This window comes from Alosa pseudoharengus, unplaced genomic scaffold, assembly GCF_046254945.1.
Source record: "Alosa pseudoharengus isolate Yale_2024_CS ecotype anadromous, Long Island Sound unplaced genomic scaffold, YU_APseudo_1.1 YU_APseudo_1.1_scf_2, whole genome shotgun sequence".
Taxonomy (NCBI): domain Eukaryota; kingdom Metazoa; phylum Chordata; class Actinopteri; order Clupeiformes; family Clupeidae; genus Alosa; species Alosa pseudoharengus.
The window spans coordinates 21,778,848-21,799,773 of record NW_027468663.1 but is presented as its reverse complement, the minus strand read 5'-3'; the positions used below and the strand labels follow the sequence as shown (position 1 = coordinate 21,799,773).

The following is a 20,926-nucleotide window of genomic DNA, read 5'->3' as shown; positions in this document are numbered from 1 at the left end:
CTGCTCGTCATACATCCCTTGGGTAGGCACTCTGATGTTAGAACAAAGGACTGTCCTTTGAGGGGCTGCACTTCCAAAATGCACTGAAAAAGCAAGTATTCCTGCACACTAGTACAAGCCACAAAACATAGTCAAGCTAAACCAATTGGGACTTCTGCTGCTTCATGGGTCACAGAGCTGCGCTTGATTTGAATTAGTCACGGATCTCTGGAGATTGAGGGGTTAACGGGAGAAAACACCCGCAGGCTTACCTTTCCGGTGACTGCTGACCACACTTTGAGCGTGTTGTCATCTGAGCCGCTGACGATGCGGTTTCCGCAGAACTGGAGGCAGGTGATCACGTGGTCGTCGTGGCCCTTCAGCACCTGCAGGCGGGGCACAGGTGATAACGGCAAACATAAGCCTCCGCAGCCAAGAAACCAGCCTAATGAGGCCCCTTCAACATACATCAAACGTGCAGCCTCCCTCTGAGCAGCTGGGCCGCGCCACTGTGGGGCTGAGATACTGGGTCAGAGGAACGCTGGCTCAGCAGATGACACAGCACGTTTGGGAGGCGGGCACGGGCGCGCGCTCGCAGTGGTGGCGGCTGGGAAGAGCAGCGGTCCTCTACCGCCGCTGCTGCCAAGCTAAACACAGCAGGAGGAGCAGCAGCAGCAGCAGCAGAAGACTGTTAGTTCAGCCTCCCAGCTCTCTAGTCAGTTTGCACAGCCAACACTGTGACAATGACAGCCAGGATTCACATCCTCATTGTCAACAGCTTAATGGCGAGTGAAACTATACACTCGTGTCACACAATACTGGCATTCCTGCAGTCATTAATACGAGAGGTGAGGTTACCTTGGGGGATTTGAGGTCTCCTCTCCTCCAGTTGGTGTCTATTCTGTGCTGCCTGATGTAGGCACTCTTCCAGGGACTATGCGTGAAACCGGGTTTGATAACTTTCCGCCGTTTGATATGCAGAGGCTCATCAATACCTGGGAGAGAAAAAAGCAAAAAAAGCCTTTGTGTTAGCCATATCCTATTCCTGCTACAGTGTTAGCCATATCCTATTCCTGCTACAGTGTTAGCCATATCCTATTCCTGCTACAGTGTTAGCCATATCCTATTCCTGCTACAGTGTTAGCCATATCCTATTCCTGCTACAGTGTTAGCCATATCCTATTCCTGCTACAGTGTTCTTCTGATGCCTGACATGATCATTTTTGATTCTTCATTACTAAAATGGTGACATGTATAGTGTAATCACACCTCCATCATTGAGCCTGTTGAGTGTTAATATTTTCCTGTATCCTGCAGTATTTGTGGTTGGCTTCGCATGTCTGCGTGTGTCGGGCTCCAACACCTACCTTCCTCCCTGCATTTCTCCCTCCAGAGCAGGTTGTCCTCGGCCAGGATGCGCCAGTAGCGACACGTCTGAGCCGCCTGCAGCAGGTCCTTCGGCTCCAGGAATGACAGCACATACAACGCCAGCTGGGAGAGATGGAGAACGACAGAGAGAGAGAGAGAAAGAAAGAACGAGAAAGAGAGAGAGAGAGAGAGAGCGAGAGCCTGGTTTAGTCTACACAAGGGATGGTAGAGTGGGTGTATCGGTGGTACATTCTCTCTCAGTCGGGGGTTTCTACTCACTCTTACTGTTATCTGGCTTTATCCCGCCTTTATAAAAAGACTGAGTCGTAATCCGGTTAAATTTGAGGGAGGAACGAGAGAAAAATGGGCACGTAAAAAAGTGCTGGAGCTGATAGCACTTAGCGGCGGCTGACAGTTACGTAAGGCAGACTACAGTTGGCAGAACCTCAGAAAACACAGATTTCTGCTTGCCACCATTTCAGTCAAATCTACACTAATTGCCTGGAGGAGATGGCTGTCAAGATCCAAAATCCAAACATGTGCCCCACGTCTCGATCGCGTCTCCTTAACCAACCAGTAGGAGTAAACAGCGGAGATAAAGACAGGCAGACAGAGTGAATAGTAGGCAGACGAGAGAGTCTTGGGGAAATGGAGGAGTAGATCTCATCTCCTCATGTGTCAGACCCAACCACGAGCAGGAAGCTGGGTCTCAGTATGGGGTTGGGAGTGCGGTTAAGGTGGAAGGGAAGTGCTTCAACATGCCATCACATTCTCGCTCTCCCTCTCTCTACTCCCCCTTTGCCTCGTCTCATCTCATTCCAGTCAGTGTGCGGCGAGTGTCACTGTGCATGAGGAGACAAGCGTCATCCCCCCCACTCCCCCCCCCCCCCCCATTTCAACCTTCACATACAGCCATCCTTGGCATCTGCCAGGTGTGAGACGCTGTGATAAGAGATGAGAGTCTCTCGGCTGCTAAAGGGTCTGTGGGGAGCTCCTGTGCCATGGGAAAGCAGATATCCTCTGTCTGCTGTGCTCTGCTCAGCTCTGCATGGCGGCTGATAAAGCAGCAGTGAAGAGCATCTCCAGCCACGCCGAGGGGGATTAAGGGAATCTGTTCTCAAGGAGGGGTTCATCTGCACAAAATTTATGGGCACTAATTACAAAATCCAAAACGAGTCAACAGACTTTTGTGTGATAAGCCAGTTGGAGGGCACGGGATTTTGAAACGTTTACTAAATGAGAAGGAAAGGGGACATGTCTTCTTTCATCCCAGTCATAACGTGAAACTAAACTATTCTTGAAAGGTCTTTCAAGAATTCTAATAGCTCAACAGGGCATCTGACATTAATGACTGTTATTCCGTAACAAATAAGAAAATACGGAGGACTAGTAAATATGTTTGGGTTAGTAAAATAGATCTGGCAAGTGTTCAGCTTTCTGTTAGCTCCATTTAGCTAACTGAAGGTTACCCAATGCTAACTTGAATAACTAATACAACATTATTTTAATATTCTATACACCACAAAGTGCTTTATAGATTTACAAAATGTAGGTCTTCCGTTCAATAATAATGTTAGGACTAGTAATAAGGTGTCATTTCATGTCTCCTGGTTAATACCATCAAATAATTCTCAAAATATTGACAAATAAGTGGCTTGCTGGACAAGTAATAATCCTGCTCTCCTTGTGACTTAAATATATGTTGTTGAGATGGTGAACCATCTCCATTTTGGGCCAACATGTATATGAGGTGGATGTTGTGCTCACCTCTTTGGGCAGGAGTGAGATGAAGTCCCGCTGGAACTGGGGCTCGATCACCTGCATCATGTGCTTCACCTGCGTTGGCTCACAGCTGTCTATCAGCTCATCCAATGCCAGCAGCTTCTCTGGACCACTCCAACTCTGCAACACACACACACACACTGTCAAGGATACATAGAACTAACCAATGTATGTGGGTCTCCTCGGACCCAGATTAGCCTTAGGTAGATGTTTATGGACAGCATATCAGTAAAGGCCTCTTCCATAGTGTTTTTCTTTGTTAAAAACATTAATACGCTCTTGGTGCTCACTCCAAAATAAATTTCCTGTGGAAAAGCTACCTAATGAGGAGCCATGATGTTTATGAGGGAAAGGAAAACTCTACCCATAGAAATCACCTGTAATTTAGTGCTCTGGCTTTTCAGCCCCTGGGGGATAAATGCGGAGTTCAAAGGGTTTCAGAGGGCAGATCCTGGGGTGCATTACCCAACACGCTGGGCCCACGGCCACAGAGCTGCACTCAGCACACCCAAACAACTCCTCATTGGTCTTCTGTCTTTCCATCTCGATTCATGTTTATAGTAAACTGAACGATGGTTAATAATAACTTAGGTGTTACTACACATGATATATATCATTTTTCATCTTCAAACATGCCTCATTTGAACATTTCCCCAATTAGTACAAACACCCTTGGTGATCTGCAAGTTGGGACTGGAATATGAATCCCTGGGATGGGAAGAGAGCATTTAGTCTTTGTGTTGGTTGACATATTTAACTAACCAACAGGTCAACGTGTGGGAGTCTGTCAATGGCGCAAACCAGCTGTGAGAATGTCATAGGATTAACACCATTTGGGTGGTGGTTCAGCAACCCAAGCCATGCATGTCGAGTTACATAACAAGGGTCAGACTGGGTTCCAAATCATTTAATTTCCAAAGACACCATTATCCCACCAGTATGGTGGTGTGCTGAGGCTTGTTTCTTCATAATCTCCTCTTCAAAAAGCTTGAAGCATTTGACTAAGACTCAGCACACAGACAGCTCACCATCAGATATGCTCAGTCCTTAAGAGACAATGGTAGCACAATGGAACCAAGCTTTAAAAAAGATGTGTGCTAATATCTTCTAAACAAACCCTATTGTATGCACTGAACACTACATAAAAGGCTAAGAAAATAATCTGTTTAAATTATGGTGCAACTTTCAGAGGCAATAACTTACTAAGAGAAATTAACTGTATCCATGCTCTTGCAGATGGTGAAAATAATGAAAAACCATTGAAAGGTGTTGACAGGATGAGCAGTGTTGACAAGTCTCTAAAATACAGAGGGCCCTTCACACATTTCTGTAGTAATAGCATCAGCACCGCTGTCCAAATGCGTCAAATATGATTATTATTATTATATTAATATATCATTAAGCACTAGGCCTTTATGAAAGGACAACTGAAGAACATGGAAAGAGAGCCGTGTTCCACTCCACCTCAGTGGCATTTTGTTTGGCATGGTGATACAATTCATGGAAAAATACCAGGAACATGTCACTTATGGAGATTTACTTAGACATATTAAACAATGCTGTGTGAGAAACTCCATCTAATTGTTTTTTTTTTGTTTCAGTCCAAATCACACCCTCTCAGTCAAGACAGGTTGAAGCTGAGCACAGCTGTGGTGTGGCCACCAAGGGCCAAGGCTGCAAATGAGCTCTAATGAGCCTGAACAGCTCATTTTCCTGTGGCGGCAGAGAGCTTTCGCATCTGATGAAACCCGCGTGAGAACGCGCCAACTGCTTGGAGCTCGCTCGTCTGAGGACCCCTCTGGATGACGTGAGGTGTGTGTGGGGGTGAGGCGCCAGTGGCGTAGGGTGTACTCACCTGAAAGGTGCGGAGCCATTCCTGCAGGCCGCTCGGGGGCTGGATGGAGGTGATGCGGCGCCGCTGCTGGCCCTGGCCGTTGGCCGCCCGCAGGTCCCCAAACGTGGTGGGAGTGGCAGGGTACGGGACGAGCCCTGTGGGGCTGCGGAGACGAGACAAACACAACGCTACTTCCACCTGTGCACCACGCCAACATGTTTATCTGGGTACTGGCTGACACTGACTGTGGAGAAATAACTGTCTAAGCTATGGGCATCAAAGGCGAGGAAGGACCATTGAAAGTAATGCACTAAAAGCACTTCCTCACAGAAGAGTTTGTTTGGGAGCTGAGCCTACAGTGTGTGTGTGTGTGTGTGTGTGTGAAAATCATTAGCAGAGCGCAGAGCGCAGAGCGGGATGAGCTGGCGGAGCTGCGGCAGCCTGTGTGGATATCTGATGCCGCATTTAATCACAACTGTGCCGCCACTACAAAAGGCTGGGTGGTGGGAAACGCTCCGCGTCCACGACTAATGAGCTGAGCAGCCTGAATCGGAGCCAAGAGCTCACGACTGGCCCGTCCGAGCACCCACACCACACCGCCTCGCCACTGCCCCACCGCCAACACTGGGGCCAGACAATGCCCTTCTTTATTTGCCACACAAGGCCATCTACATACTGAGTGCCAATTTTGTGTTTTTCAGCTAGCCTTTCACCATCGCTCCTGAGGTTCATTAGACCTCCCTGGATGGTGCTTGATGGCCTATGCATGATGCACGCACGTTTGCATAGCTTGTTTGCTACACTGGTTTGCTGGATCCGTTCACTAGGGGACTTCAAAGTGAGTATGCTGCCAGACGAACCATTCTTGGTATCAGCAGGCTGCGGCCCTGAGCTTTAAACTTCAGGCTGCAGACAACTTCAAAGGCTATATCATCACTGTGTCAAGAGACGAAAAAATGAAAATATTCAACGGCACAATTTCAGGGGCTGGATCCATCCTGCTTAGTGACAATCTTCATGGGAGCAGGCAAGGTCTGCTCCATAATGGATTCATCTTTAATGGGATTTCAGAGAGAGACAGGAGCCAAGGCTGTGCAACTACCAGCCAGCTGCAGCCAGCAGGCCACTTGATTGAGAGGCGTATAGGATACAGTCAGTAGGTGGCCAGGAATGAGTGTGTGGCGCGCACACTTGAGATGCCAGCCACTCAGGGGAGGGCCTGGATCAGCCTGCTCAAGCCCATGCCTGAGGAGCAGATGCTGCTGCTTGCACTTGTTTATCTGATGAGAAGGATCACAGATTGCCTAACAACACAACACTTGATGCTGTGGCACTCGGTGCTCTGATCTACAACCAGACTAACATCAACCGGAGGGTTGCCGGTTCGAACCCCGACCAGTAGGAAGCGGCTGAAGTGCCCTTGAGCAAGGCACCTAACCCCTCACTGCTCCCCGAGCGCCGCTGTTGTTGCAGGCAGCTCACTGCGCCGGGATTAGTGTGTGCTTCACCACACTGTGTGTTCACTGTGTGCTGAGTGTGTTTCACTAATTCACGGATTGGGATAAATGCAGAGACCAAATTTCCCTCACGGGATTAAAAGAGTATATATACTTATACTACATATTTCATCAGTTCAAACAACCTAAATGAGTCATTTTTTTAAGGTATCTATTTACTTTTTGAACCCAAGAATAAAGAATAATTTTTGTCTTACCTCGAGTAATCTGGGCCTTTGCAGGGCTTCTTCCCTGAAGGGAAAGATCGGACCTCTGGACCATGGTCCAACTTTCTCTTCATCTGCAAGAGGAGGATAGAGACAGCATTTAGCTCTGGGCAATAACAGGCAGAGGACTCCCAACACCATACCACACAGAAGAACCATTCTTTGCTTGAACAGTTTAAATCAATTCTTGCACCATGGCAGACAGAGGGAAATAAATCAATTCATTGAGACCACAGACAGCAAGCTCCACGGCCACGCTGGTGGAGATCGCCATTACGATGTATTCTTCATGAGGCTTCCGACCGCGTCACCGCCGTCTTTGTGGAGCGTGCGGTGTGAATCAATATGATTACAGTGGGGCGTGGAGCCTTTGACTCCTCATACACGCAGATAAAAGGTCACGCTGCTCTGTGCAGGCTGGGCCTCTGTGTACTGCAACAGCGTGAGTGCCTGGTGCCAGCCAAGCAGCCGGGAGGGCAGAGAGAACAGGACTCTGGGTGGTCTGATGCTTACTGTAGGTCCCCTACCAGGGCGGGTCTCTGATTGGACTCTGGCATGGCTGCGCACACACACACACATGCACACACACACACACACACACACACACACACACACACACACACATGATTGGGAGGGGGGGGTGATAATGAGGGGCACAGTGGGCCCTGGCTGCATCGTTCGCAGCCATGAGAGCAGCTTGATTTATACTGCAGCTGAGGGAGGAAAGAAATAGAGCAACCCCATTCTTTACTGTCCTCCTTCTGGTCCTCTCTCCGTCGCCTCCAAACACACAAGCAATCGCTCTCGCGCTTCTGTGCATAGCACCACCCTGGTTACCAAGACATCCAGTCTGTGAAACAAGGCCTCAGTGTCTACAGTCACGGACCAAGACCGAAAAACCACATTTGAATAAAACTATTTTCGGTAAGGACAATGCTTCAAATGGAGCCTGCGTCGAAATAAACAGGCTTTCAGGGAGGGACTGAAAGAGGGGCCGCAAACACTGCTTGATTCATGATCCCCCTTTCATCCGGCTCACAAGGAGCAGGCAGTGCCCCAGGATATATGTGAGACAATTCCAATTATCACATGAAAATTGGGCTGTTAGGTGCACGCAAGCCCCACACAGATGAACAAGCCTGTGTCCAGCCCTCTTGCAATAGCAGAATGGATGCATTTCCTAGCTAGAGCTTACATTTCTCATGGTAGTAGTGTGACACTATACTTAAACAGCATGATAAACATGCACAGATCCCCAGTAATGACATCTGATGAATGGTGACTCGTAAGGGGACTTCACGGTGCTGCATGTCTCTCCGCTCCTGCATGATTACTGGCCTGGTGAGGCCGGGGAGGGGGGGTGAAGCATTGCTGTGAAGCGTTTTCTGATGCAAACACCCTGCTGAGGGCTTCACTACATTAAAGCCAGTGGAAAGAGAGGGAGCGATGGATCAAGACTCACAGGCACCAGAGAGTAAATTATGGAATACACTGATGAAAATCACAGAGAAGCACTGAAGATCAATGGAGTGTTGGCGGCCACTGACTGAAAATAGCTTGGATTGGAGAGGAATCATCACAAATCACTATGTCCACACTAAAGGCTTAATTAAGAAACTATAGCCTATAGCACAACAAGGTAATAAGATTAATCAGGTGGTAGAAAATAAATGATGAGGCAAGAAAAAAAGCTGTTTATAATTAAAGAAATACTGTATCTCATCTAAGTTTCTGTCCTTGAGGAGGTGACATATATATATATATATATATATATATATATATATATATATATATATATATATATATATATATATATATATATATATGTATTTTTTTTTATTTTTTTTTTTTAAATGATTGTGTATTTGCTTGTTCCAACCAACAATCTTGTTCGACTAAATGGTGAGACCACTGCAATGGCCGTGCAATGACCGAGTAAATAGTGCAAATAAACGCATGCACTCACAGGCTAAAGAGTGAAAAGCTGCGCGAGTATACTAGGAAGAGGGAGGGAAGGATGGGGGTTAGAGAGAGAGAGAGAGAGAGAGAGAGAGAGAGAGAGAGAGAGAGAGAGAGAGAGAGAGAGAGAGAGAGAGAGAACAATATTGTTATATTGGCAGTCCGGATAAAAGAGCACTGGTTTTACACTGTGGGAAAGGGAAACCTGAGATGAGCAGAGAAGACAGTGTTTGCAAACCACTAGTAATCACACTACAAGCTCAACCTTTCTTCTTGTTTGCTTCTATTGTTGCACAGTAGACAACTTGAGAGAAAATTAGACTTTAATTTATATTGCTTTTTGAAATCATGGGTCTTGTGACAGTGATGAAGAACCATCCATTCAAAGGCAAGGCAAGTACACAACAAGAATACACTTAAGATCAGAGTTGTTTTGCATCCAGATGAGACAACAACATGCACATCAGTTATTTTCTGAAATGCCAGTCCTTGAATAAATCACAGCCCATTTGAAAATTTTGGGCATGCTGCTTCCTGATTACTGAGAAACCCTGCTTTTTCTACAATCCAAATAATCTAGCTACAAAAAAAAAAATCACTAAGCTGAGAAATAAGATAAAATATGTATTAAAAATATTTGCATATTTTAGATCTCATGTGAACATGTGTTGGTCAAACTGCACTCCACAGCATTATTGTTTATTTCAAACCGATGTGGGTATATCTAATCTCAGGCCTCAATTCGTTAAGATTGGAATGATTAAACGGATCACTGAAACGTTCAATGTCATCGCTACTTTGAAATTCTTGCATTGTGTGCGAAACCTGCGTATAATGCACTAGAAAGAGGCTCGCTCTCCCTGAGGTCCGTCTTTCCCTTCACTCGCATCAGTTGCGTCGGTAGAATTTTCACCAATTTTCTTTGCCGAGGTCAACTGCATGGCAGGGTCCCCTATAAGTTACCTAAAGAAATAGTTTGACACAGTAACCCATTATCTAATACGGATATGAAGACACAACATAGGGATTATATGCTTCAACAGGCAAGTTTAACAAAAACGCAACAGCCCTATCCAACAATTTCATAGCCTACATCTCCCAGCGTAAATGAAATTGAAGAGTTTAATTGATTCAACAAAGTAACAGTTCTAATGAAACAGATAAACATGATTAAAAGGAACATCACAGCAGCTGATGGGATGAAACCACTTTAGTCCAAGACTCGTTTCACTAACGTGCTTTGATGGCTGCTCTGTTCCTCATGTAGCCTAATCATTTGCAGTCGATCACATCTTTCGCACACTGGTTGGCACGAGGCAAACGCTATACATTAAGATGCCGAGCGATCACTATTGCAATTTGTGTATATGAGGACACTGGATGAAGCTCAGCTGCGGCTTCCTTGAATTCGTGTTAGAAACAGGTGCAACTGCATTTGTTCGATGGTCACGCCACTTCAAACAGCACTGTATACAATTCGCAAAGACGTCCGTGTTACCACGACACACATCCGTTGAAATGCACGCACAAATACAAACTAATGGTATTTTGGAGAACCCAAATAATTTCCGATAAAGTTGCGAATTTGCATGCTTAATAATGTATCCAAATAATGATATGGCATCGTATTTTACAAATAGTCAAAGGACTCGAGTCCGACAGCATTAATATTCCTGCAGTGCCATTGGAATCTGCAGATGTTGCGGTGCCGCAGGTCTGCCGGTGCTCTCTCAACCATTTTTACATCTTCAAAAATGTCAATCACGACCGAAAATAGATCACAAACTGACGAAAGTGTGATTATGAAATCCTACTCACTTTATAGAAGATCATCTTTAAAGTGCCGTAGAACCCCATCGTTGTAATCCGGTGTGGTTGGTTTCCTTTACTGTAAATTGCTGTAGCTCAAATAGGTCTGCCTAGTGGGTACTCTCTGACAACGCGCACGGAGCGTACTTTCAGGTAGATCCGACACAGTCTCTGATGTGGACATGCTCGATCACGTCACAGGACGGACGTGCAAAGAGGAGAATCCTGTGCAGATGGCTACACCACGTATTCACCATATGTGGATCGGTAACAAATCAAATCCTCGCCCCGCTGTTCACTCGACTGTCCTCAACCGACTACAGTAAGATAGGAAAGAAAGATGCCGACGAAAATGGGGAAGCTGAGCATACGGGAAAGCTGAGCATACAGGGACACAGAGAGAGAGAGAGAGAAAGAGATTGAGAAGGGGAGGGGTGGAGTGAGAAGAGAGAAGCGCAGGACCCTGCCCTCTTTGGTGCTTCTCCTACACTGGCTCACGCGCAGGGATCGGATTACATCTTCCCCGACAGAGGAGAGGGAAATGGTGCAGTCCGAGATTTAACCGTGTGCGCAACGCGTCCGTGCCACCAAGGGCAGTGGCATCCGAAAATGTGTGGCCGTCTTGCTGGATACCGAGAAAGAGTTTAGTGTATTGAATGCAACTCACTTGTTGCCGTTCACTCCGTGCGGACGACAATCCATATCTCTTCATAATTACTGAACAGGTGGAATTTTGCAATGAATGAATGCTCATGCTGTAAATGGAGCGCATTCATATTGTAGCAAATTACTACCACCACAATATAATTAAAAAGAAACGTCAGTGCATACATTATAACACCCTTCCATTCATGAAAGAATATAAATGGTGTTTAAATTCTTTTAAATAAACTCAATAATCTAATCAGTTTGGATCCAAGTGCTAAACTTGCATGCATCTCCAATAGCATTTGAAATTGGAACAGAGCTGTGCCCTGGTTTGGGAATCACGGAGATATGCAAATGGCTGTTGGCAGACATAAACAACCTCCAAATGATTCTTTCAGTCTGAAAATCACAACTAAATAACCAAGTAGATAAACACCACAATACAGCTTTGTTTTTTGATTCTACTAATGATTTATGGTGCTACAAATCAATACTCTGTGCCTTTGCCACATTTGTTTATCAAGTTGCAAACCTGTTGTGACCAGTAGGTCTGTGTCCCTCATTCAAATGCAGTCCACAAAGAAAACAAAAACAAAAGCACAACAAAGCTCCTTTGTTTATCTTCATCAGTTTGGACAAAGGGAAATTGGGAACCTTGCAGCATTGTGCATGGGCACACCTGCAATTGAGTGAAAATTGGCAACAATCCCTTAGCTTGCCTGGCAAGTTCAGACATTTCCAGAGGGAAAAGGGTTTGAGGCTCGGTGGTGATCTATTATATTTCCTTGAGTAGAAAATAGAAACAGCAAATGGATTTAGAACCAAAGAGGCAAAACGATGTAGTCAGAACCATTTCTGAATATGCTATGTTAAGAGTAATGTAATGGCTCGTCTTCAGCAGTTATATAAAAGCTGACCTTAATTCAAATACAAATTTGTTCCTGAATGTGTGAGGCTAGAGAAGAAAAAAAAAATCAGGGATAACGATGAGATACTTTTATAGTTGCAAAACAATGGAACTATTTGAAGTCATAGTTTGTACTAAACATTCCAAAACGAATCACAAACAGCCTCCCAGCATTCTTTTAATCACTAACAGCAGTACATTTCGGCTGTGAGCAATGAGCATCCAATACATTTGGGCAACTAAGGGCTCATCATTCCCCACACACCAACAGGCAGCATCAGGACAGACGTCCTACAGGGTTGCGGAAGGCTCTGCTAAAGCAAAGACTATGGTTGCATAATTGATCTCTTATGCTCAAACACTTCCAGTCAGGTAGTCTTTTCACTCGGCACTGTTCAGCACGGACTTGTAAGGCAGAATCTTGACACGCAATGGCATAAAATGGCTGCCCACTCTTTGCCAGTCATCTTCCTCTAAGGGGCAGCAGTGTAGTGTGAGTTACAGAGGAGTGGCATTGGGCGAATAAAATTGCGCCTGTCAGAAGTTCGCCGGCCATTCCTTGACAAATGGCTGAGCAAACCTTTCCATCTGCCAAAAGCACTCCAGACCAGAGAGGCTCTTCAATCTCCTGAAATGACCCAAAGGGAGGGTGGGCGCAGACCGACTGCAATAAGATGTTAAGATGCGAGGTGACCATCAAGACAGATTTTCAGAGATGGACATGACAGCTCACAGAGAGCTTAAAGAAACAATTGTGTTTCTTTTACAGTGAAGTATGTGGGAGAGCACATACATAGCTTCTTCAATGCAGAGTGATCTGTGATAATAAATCATATTATGTACTGTAAAAGCATAGTTTTTCATGTGCCCAGTAGTTAAGTTAATGAGATGATCTAATATTCTCTAAGTGGTGGGTTTAGGTGTCTACAGAGGAACAGAAGTGAGGACTTGGGCATTGAGCCCCTTTCCTCTGTCTCCATAACGACACCTTCCTATAGCGAGCGCTAAGGTTGTGGGAAGCTTCTGTCAGTCCCACAGTTGTGTGTAGACACTCCTCCTTCCCAAACGGCTCTCCAGAACAGAAGTCCTAAACTTTACACAGCAGAGAGGAATGTGTGGCATGCCAGGAGGGGAACGGGTATTTCTCTTTCAAAAGTTTCCCCAGACACCTCTTTTGTGGAAAGCCTTCTGCTGCATGGCTGAGCATTAACCCGTTCCCTGCTGACAACCCTCCCAAAACGCTCAGACACAGACATGGGTCTGCCCTAAACAGGTGTCTTCGAGCAAGGAGCTATTTAATACTTCATCTTTTACTTTGTTCACCTCTCAACTACGGCTGAAATGACAGAGGAGCTTGTCAGACTGACAGGGGCTTGCCTGGGAGATGATGAATGGTCTGCAACTGAGCTCTGTTGCGTGTTGTGGCATGGCACTAATGAAATTGCCTTTGAGAGGGTAAAATGTGCAGTGTTCTCTTGTGTAAGACCTCATTTTCACAGCTACACAAAGCTCATTTTGGCAGCTTGAGTCAAGATAAACCATCCAAACATGTTTGACATAAAAGCTGTTAAATCTTTCGATGAAAGCTCTTTCGGAAGGAAATTGATGATTTCAAAAGTAAATAATAACTCCTTTTCATTTCCCATTAAAATGATAGACACATGACAGATGTGAGAGCGAGGAAAGGCCTTGGTCAATGTGCCACAAGCAAGTGATCGCAAACTGAATAGCGGCCCAACATGGGGCACTGATCTCTAAGAAGGGAATTCCTCTGAGGCAGTGGGGCATTTCTAAATCCCGCCTTGTCATTGTCTCGTAGCCAGGGCAAAAATAGAAGAGCACCGTGGCCTTTTGGTAAATGAATGGACGACCAGCCCATGAAGCATGGAGTCCCGCATTCCAATCCGGCAGATGACATTCACCTTAATGAATGTGCCCGTGAACTGCAGATGCTCCGAGGCACAATGATGCCATCTGCTCTCTGAGCACTGATTAACACTCAGAATTCATCCCTCACTCCCACTATAACTCAGATGGCAACTGGACGCAGACGATGGCACCATCAGAGACCAGTGTTCGGACCTTGTTCACTTGAATGATGCACAGGCTTTTTTCGTATTATGGAGGGGGGATTTGTTTTTTTACTGAATACACAGACATCACTTGGATGACTGAATGAGTTTAGAGTGGAAAACCATAGGCTCCTCATAAAGAAACAAAAATCTGTTAAACATTGCATTGTTACTAGTGTTTTCAGACATACTTTACTGAGAGAAAGAATTTCAAATTGCCTCAAATTAAAGGTGTATTAAAGAAACCTGACTTTTGTGTAATGGGGAATACACAACTGCTAAACCAACAATTGAACCAACTCTTTTATATCTCAATGCTCCCAATCCAATTTAGTCTTGGTTAGGAGGGTCTGTAGGGGCGATGCTTCTACGGAACACAGAATCACCTAAATTGTATTGGAGCATGCACTCACACACTAATACAAACACATAATAATGCAATAAGTAAAACTGAAAAACTAATACTGGCCCTTGCTCATTGTAGTTCAATGTAAGTGGGACTTCTTACCTCTGTCACTAGGAAGCCCCTTCATCTCACCATGGCATCATACTCCCTTGCCTGAGACAGCCAAAACTCCATTTGAAATGGCAATAGTCGGGGCACATATGACAAAATCTTTACCATGTTGTATGTCACAGAACAGTAGGTGGATGCACATTGATGTTCACCGCTGGCTAGCATTGTGAAAACATATCCCACCACTGCACTGACTGAAGTGACTCCAAGGCTTCTGGCCTGGGCAAAAGTGGCCTGCCCATAGCCTATGGGCTTCATACCCCTGCTGAGACAACAAAAGGCGAATGACCTCTAGCAAGCCCAACAAATAGAATCTGTAAGTAGGGAGCAGGTGAGTAGGATAAGGCCTTGGAGCCTGTGGATAACACTGAACCATGGAACGGAGAGGAGCCCAGGTGAAACATGAAAGGGGGCAAAAGTGAGTCCCCTTTCCCAACCCTCTGCCACGGTGTGACACCGATTCCCCTCAATAGCAGAGTGCCCTTCCACAGGAACACAGGCCTGCCCTCACGCCCTGCTGCTCTGAAGGATTTCACCCAGTCAGCATTCTCTGAACCTTTAAGATTCAACCGTCACCGTAAGTGCCAAAAGAGGGTGATGCATCATGTATGCTACAGAGTAAACCATACTATCTGTCCTCATGCATCATGTATGCTGAGTAAACCATACTATCTGTCCTCATGCATCATGTATGCTACAGAGTAAACCATACTATCTGTCCTCATGCATATTTTGAAAAATATCAGGACTACCCCAGGGGCAGTGTAACGATCTCAGAAATGAAATACTAAATTAATATGTTATAGGTTTCTGATTTCCAAATATGACTAGAGACTATTTAGTGTGTAGACCTGATCCACATTTTTGTTTAAGTTGTCTGACAATGTAACTATTAGTTTCTCTCACTCATTCAGTGAAGGCAGGTCAGGGAGACGTGGATGCTGCTCTGCAGGGCACTTGTTTTGTTTGCGAGGGAAGCCTGTGCTTGAGCACTACCTGGGGCCTGTTTGTTCACGCGCATTATCTTATTATGGGGCCAAAGATATGGCCATACAAATGAGTACGACATGGTCAGCAATAGAATCAAACTAAGAAAGACAAAGTGCTTAAATGATTCAAAGTCCATTTTTAACGTCGCACATTGGCTTAGATTTTTATATGGTTCATTTATGTTGAAAGCAGCTGTGAGTCTTGTCTTCTGACCCTAAATCATGGCCAAGTGATTAACCCCTGGTAGCCATTCATATAACCTACAACCTACCTTAGCATGACCTGCAGAGACCAACTTGCCTTACACAGCAGTATCCCAGAGCAACCATGCATGAAAAACATCTGTGAGCTTTCAACTCTCTTGCCTCTGGCTCAAAAGCGAGAGAGCAGGAATGGCTATCATTACCGATCACTTCCATTGCAGATGTCTTTGGGCTGGTTGTGCTGACTCAGGACGTATATATGTGAGCCATGTGTAAGGACGGCTGAGTGCTCACATTATCACATCGACATCAAAGAGAGAAATGGACGGTGCTACCATGGCAGAGCCGGTCATTTCCTCTGGTGGAGGCCAGTCTTATTATGCTCTGACCTTTCCCGCTGCGTTCAGTGACGCACTTTGCTGAGATGAGTGGCTGTTCCGTTGCATTTGGAATGTGGGACCGCAGCGCACACAGGCGCCCACACACTTGCGCTCGGCAGAAGACGAGCGCCACACTCCGTTAAAAATAGCCTGAAATTACAGTGCCGCTGCTCTGCTAACAATACAGTAATATGCATTCTCATGGATGTGGGGCTAGATGAGGGAGGAAAGGGAGGGCAGGGAGGTGGAGACTGAGAGACGCAGGGGATTAGAACCCTACTCTGCCCCTCTCGGTGACCAGTCTCCTACAATAGGATGAAAAAGACGGCCTTCATGCTAACCGCCAAAATTATACTGTCTATTATAAACCTCTGCTATTCTTTTTTCTGATCTTGCGAGCATGGCGAAACAAAGTAAACACAGACCCTTTTACTCTCTTCTGCATCAGATAGTGTGGCCTGTGAGAAAATGGAATTGTCAGATATATAAAGTCCTGAGAGGGGCTGTGGTGAATCCTGAGTGCATTCACAGTTCATGAGTGTGTGCTCAAGTTTAGTTTTCTTGTAAAAAAAAAAAGTTCTGCTGGTAGATGGGAAAGCAATTTGGTGGAGAGGGAATACCCTGTTGCCCCCCCCCCCCCCCCTTCCTTTTCTCACTTAGATTGGACTATGATGTATGGAGGGGGCAGGTGAGCTTGAGAGCTTGAGCAATGATCTGATGTGAGGAAAATACCAGTGGCCATCCTCACAGCGTGGCTGGGTAGTGTGTACAGTCCTGCACATTTGTAACACAGGTTGTTGATCATTCTGTGATACTCCCACACAAGGATGAGCGATCCTATCCCCAGAAATGAGAGTAGAAGAAAGTAGGAATGTTTGGACTGTGACAAACACTGTGTTTTGGAATGGCCAAATAAGGGGCTTGAGAGAGACCCTTTCATTAAAATCTGCACAAGGTTAGTAACGCTAGAAATTAAGATTTGTTGGTTACTTATTGCCAACTCAAGTCATGATTCTGCTCACAGTGGTTCCAATTACACACAAGAAAGCAGCATTTTATGGCCATAATTTAACATTGGGTATTTAAAGATAATATGCACGTCTGGTAGGGTGTCAGCAAAAATACATCATTTGAGAAAAGTCAGACAGGAATCCACCATGGGTAAACTGCTCAGAAACGAAATTTGAAGAGAAAGAACAGAGATCACATCTGATGATGGGTCAATGGTAGCTGATGTAACCCAACAGCAATGACACTGATAGTGTTTGCTTTTAAGATGCAACAACAAACAAAAACTGTGTACAAGCACAAGCAGACACCATGAGCATCACTTTCAGCATCCTTCCACACTCTTATATTTACAGATGGTGGTGCTTTCAAAGAGTAGTACCGTGCTGTCTTTTTGCATGGGTGCCCCAACAGAGCAAGCTACAGAGGAAGTACATCCCACTCTAATGCCTGTTCAAGTTCATTTCAGTGTGAGCCCAACAAGCTATTCATGAAGCTTCCCTCGGTATCCCCCAGGGTCCCCCCTCAGCCCTGAAATCCCTACCACTCTTTATGTTTAACAGTCCACAGAGGACTACCACTCTTTATGTTTAACAGTCCACAGAGGACTGAATCACTGTAATCGAGTACACAAACTGAACTAATGAAAGAAAAATGTATCTGGAGAGGAGCAGTTTTGCACTCGACTTACGGGTATCGACACGCAAATTGTAAATGCAACCTCTTCCACTTGGTTACACATCAAGCCTTAGGGCTGGTGAAGCTGGCAAGGCACAACAGCCCCAAGCAAAATGACTCCCGACTCAACCAAATGCCAAGGTAGTCAGCAATGTTGGGAGAACCCTGCCATAAACAGGTCATTAACAGGTCTCATCACCAACCCAGGGAGATCCGGTCTGGGGAGGACACTTAACCTTTGTGCGGTGTGCTCAGCCACTCTCGTCTGGAGGCCCGGCCCACATGCCCAGAGGCATGCAGAATCAGCGCCCGAGACATGAGCCCCTTCGGGCATGCCCAGGGCAGGAGAAAGTTTCACAGTTAAGCACACGGCCGTTCTCCGTGTTTTTCTAGTCAACACCCTTGACTTGGTTGAAGACCAGAAAACAACCACCAGCAACTTTCCCTCCAAAGTCCTTTTACAGCATTTGTCATGTCAGGGGCTACATGACGAATTCACACTCAACATCACCACTACATTCAAAAATGAACTACATGAACTTCTCTATGACATGGAATCTCTCTTACGCTTCTGGCAGCTGGAGAGCGGAGAGGGAGTGAGGAGCTGAATGATAAGAGGCTGGGTAATGTCTCAGGGGACTGGAACACTTGGATAGATATCCTTTTCATTAAGGAGCCCTGATGCCCATCAGGCACAAACCCCATTCATTCCCTGGTCCACTCCTGCCCACCATGTGATATATATATATATATATATATAATAGATGCATAAAATAGAGAGGAGAGAATGATACCGCCGGGGCAGAGGAGTGGAAAATAATAGGGTGGAATAAAGAAAAAGAAGAATTGTAAAATGAGAGTAAGAGAACGGGAGGGCAAGAGCACTGACATGTCAGTCAAGCCAGAAAACCAGCAGAAACCATCCCTGCTGGCACTAGAGAGGGGAGGGGCACTCTATTGTAACACCACTGCTTTGAGTGGATGTGAGAAAGTGTGAGAGGAATAGACAAAGGATGGCTGAAACGGCCTGACAGCTAAGGACCAAGTCTGAGGGAGAAGATACAAAACAGTCCGTCATCTCCCCTCCAAGCAAACCATGTCCCACTCCCGTCTGTATCCAAGCAGGCGGAGGGTGCCGAGGCAGACAGCCCAATCTGGGGAGGTAAACACACAGGCTCCCCGGGAGATGGGAACCAGCTGGAGGAATGTTATGAAGACAGCGCTCAGGGATAGAGCACTCAGCTGTGGTTGGAGAGACCATGCTGAGGACTGATGGGTGTGGTGGGGGTCTGTAAGAGCCTACTATAGACATGCACACACACATGCACAAGCGCACACACACACACACACACACACACACACACGCACAGTATGGCTAATATCCGATTTTGGATAGCTTGGTTTAAGTGAGCTAGCAGCAGGGGGTCTGGGGGGAAAGTCGCATCATATTGCGAGGGCCTCTGAATACGGGACAGAGATCCTCCAAGAAGCAAGCAACTCACATCTGTGTGGCCATCAGACGGAGGAAATAGTAAGGCACAGGAAGCAAGGAGCTCCACTCATAAACAACCTTATGTCATTAACATCTTCCTTGTCAGAAGAGCTAGGAGGTGGTCTTCATCATGAATTCTCACAACAGCTTGACAAACAAGACAAAAAAAATTCTACTCCACAGCAGAAGAGTAGCACCTCCAAGGACAACAAGCAGGTTGTACATGAACACTTCCACCTTTTCCCCCAACTGAATTATTCATCAGGCCAATCTAGCCATAATCAATTATAGATACATGCAAGTGGAAGTAGGAAGTTAAGAGCTCACGTATAGTTGAAGAGCTGTGGGGTGGGGTGTGATGCTCCACCTGCTTTCTAAACGGATGTCCTTAGGGACGTGTGGGCATGTAGCCACATTATCACTTCACCTGAACACATTCGCGCTCCACACACACACACTTATTTTTTCCTCTGCCTTTATAGTGGTGGCCCTAAGCCTCAGTTCCAAGAGGGTAATTTTTTTCAATCAAGAGGGCTGTTTTTGTCAACTTCATTCCTCTCTTGAAGGACATGCTGCTGAATAAGGGACCACTGAACTGCACTGTTAATGTCATAGCAGACAGGTGCAAAAGACAAAATGGAAACAGAAAAGTGAACAGTCTGAAAACCCTGCAATTGCTGGGAGGTAATGAACTACTCGCACTTCTGTAAGGGGGCAATTTTGTTCCATGCATTTCAAAAACGTGCTTAGATTAAAAATGCGCTCTCTTCTCTCAATCACCTGTCAGTCCTTCAGGACCCCAAACTGCTTATCTGTTAGGCCTAGTTCTCCATTTTAAGGTCAAAGATTCTGTATTGAATACTAAGCATGACAAATGCCATGTCACTACCATTACAAATGTCCCATTGCACTCTAGAAATGTCAGGAACAGGATTAATGACCGAAACCATGTGTTTGATCTCACCACACCAAGAACAGTAAAATGGTGACGGTACATTGTGTCAGTGTCAGTAGAGGACATAATGGCTATAAAGATTTTAATTAGAGCCCTACAATTACCTTTTGATACACAGAAAGATTCAGATCATTAACATTACAATCTTCTCAACTACAAACACTATTTTAGGTACTTGTCTAAAGAAAAAAGCAGGGTTGATTTTGCATTTACACCGTGTCCTACTGTAATTCCACGCTACGCAAGCAAGCGTCAGCGACAGAATCAGTTTGATTACTCCGTTTTTAATTAGAATGTTATAACTGCATGCAACGCGAGCAAGCGTCGTCAATGACAAAATCAGTTTGATTACTCCGTTTTCAATTAGAATGTCTTAACTGGATGCCAGCGAAGCAGTGCGGTGCAGTGCGACACAACACAAGGTGTTGAGAAAAACTTTTGTTGGGCACCCACCCTGTTTCTATTGTCCTTCTGTCGCTTGCAATCACTGCATTATTCTGCTATATTGAATGAGAAATCAAGGCACAATAGAATAACACTCAGTGTGCACAGAGAGAATTCAATGTGGATGACCGCTAAACGCTTGCATGCAGTTCGGAAAAGCTGTTAGTCAAAGCGAACA

The 20,926-nt window shown here is 45.5% G+C and overlaps 1 protein-coding gene across 3 annotated transcripts in view; it reads right to left on the bottom strand.

Moving 5' to 3' along the window:
- Nucleotides 1–20,926, bottom strand: part of fbxw7 (F-box and WD repeat domain containing 7) — a 127,549-nt gene that overhangs the window by 13,367 nt on the left and 93,256 nt on the right. For 2 of the 3 annotated variants that reach the window (XM_076294189.1, XM_076294190.1), the window contains 6 exons: nt 6,678–6,760; nt 4,985–5,126; nt 3,115–3,249; nt 1,347–1,470; nt 838–974; nt 252–365 (listed from right to left, as the gene is read on the bottom strand). In XM_076294189.1, coding sequence (XP_076150304.1) covers nt 252–365; nt 838–974; nt 1,347–1,470; nt 3,115–3,249; nt 4,985–5,126; nt 6,678–6,760 — 735 coding nt within the window. Of the gene's footprint in view, nt 1–251; nt 366–837; nt 975–1,346; nt 1,471–3,114; nt 3,250–4,984; nt 5,127–6,677; nt 6,761–10,463; nt 10,874–20,926 lie in introns of those variants that run through there. The other variant, XM_076294191.1, reaches the window with a different exon arrangement.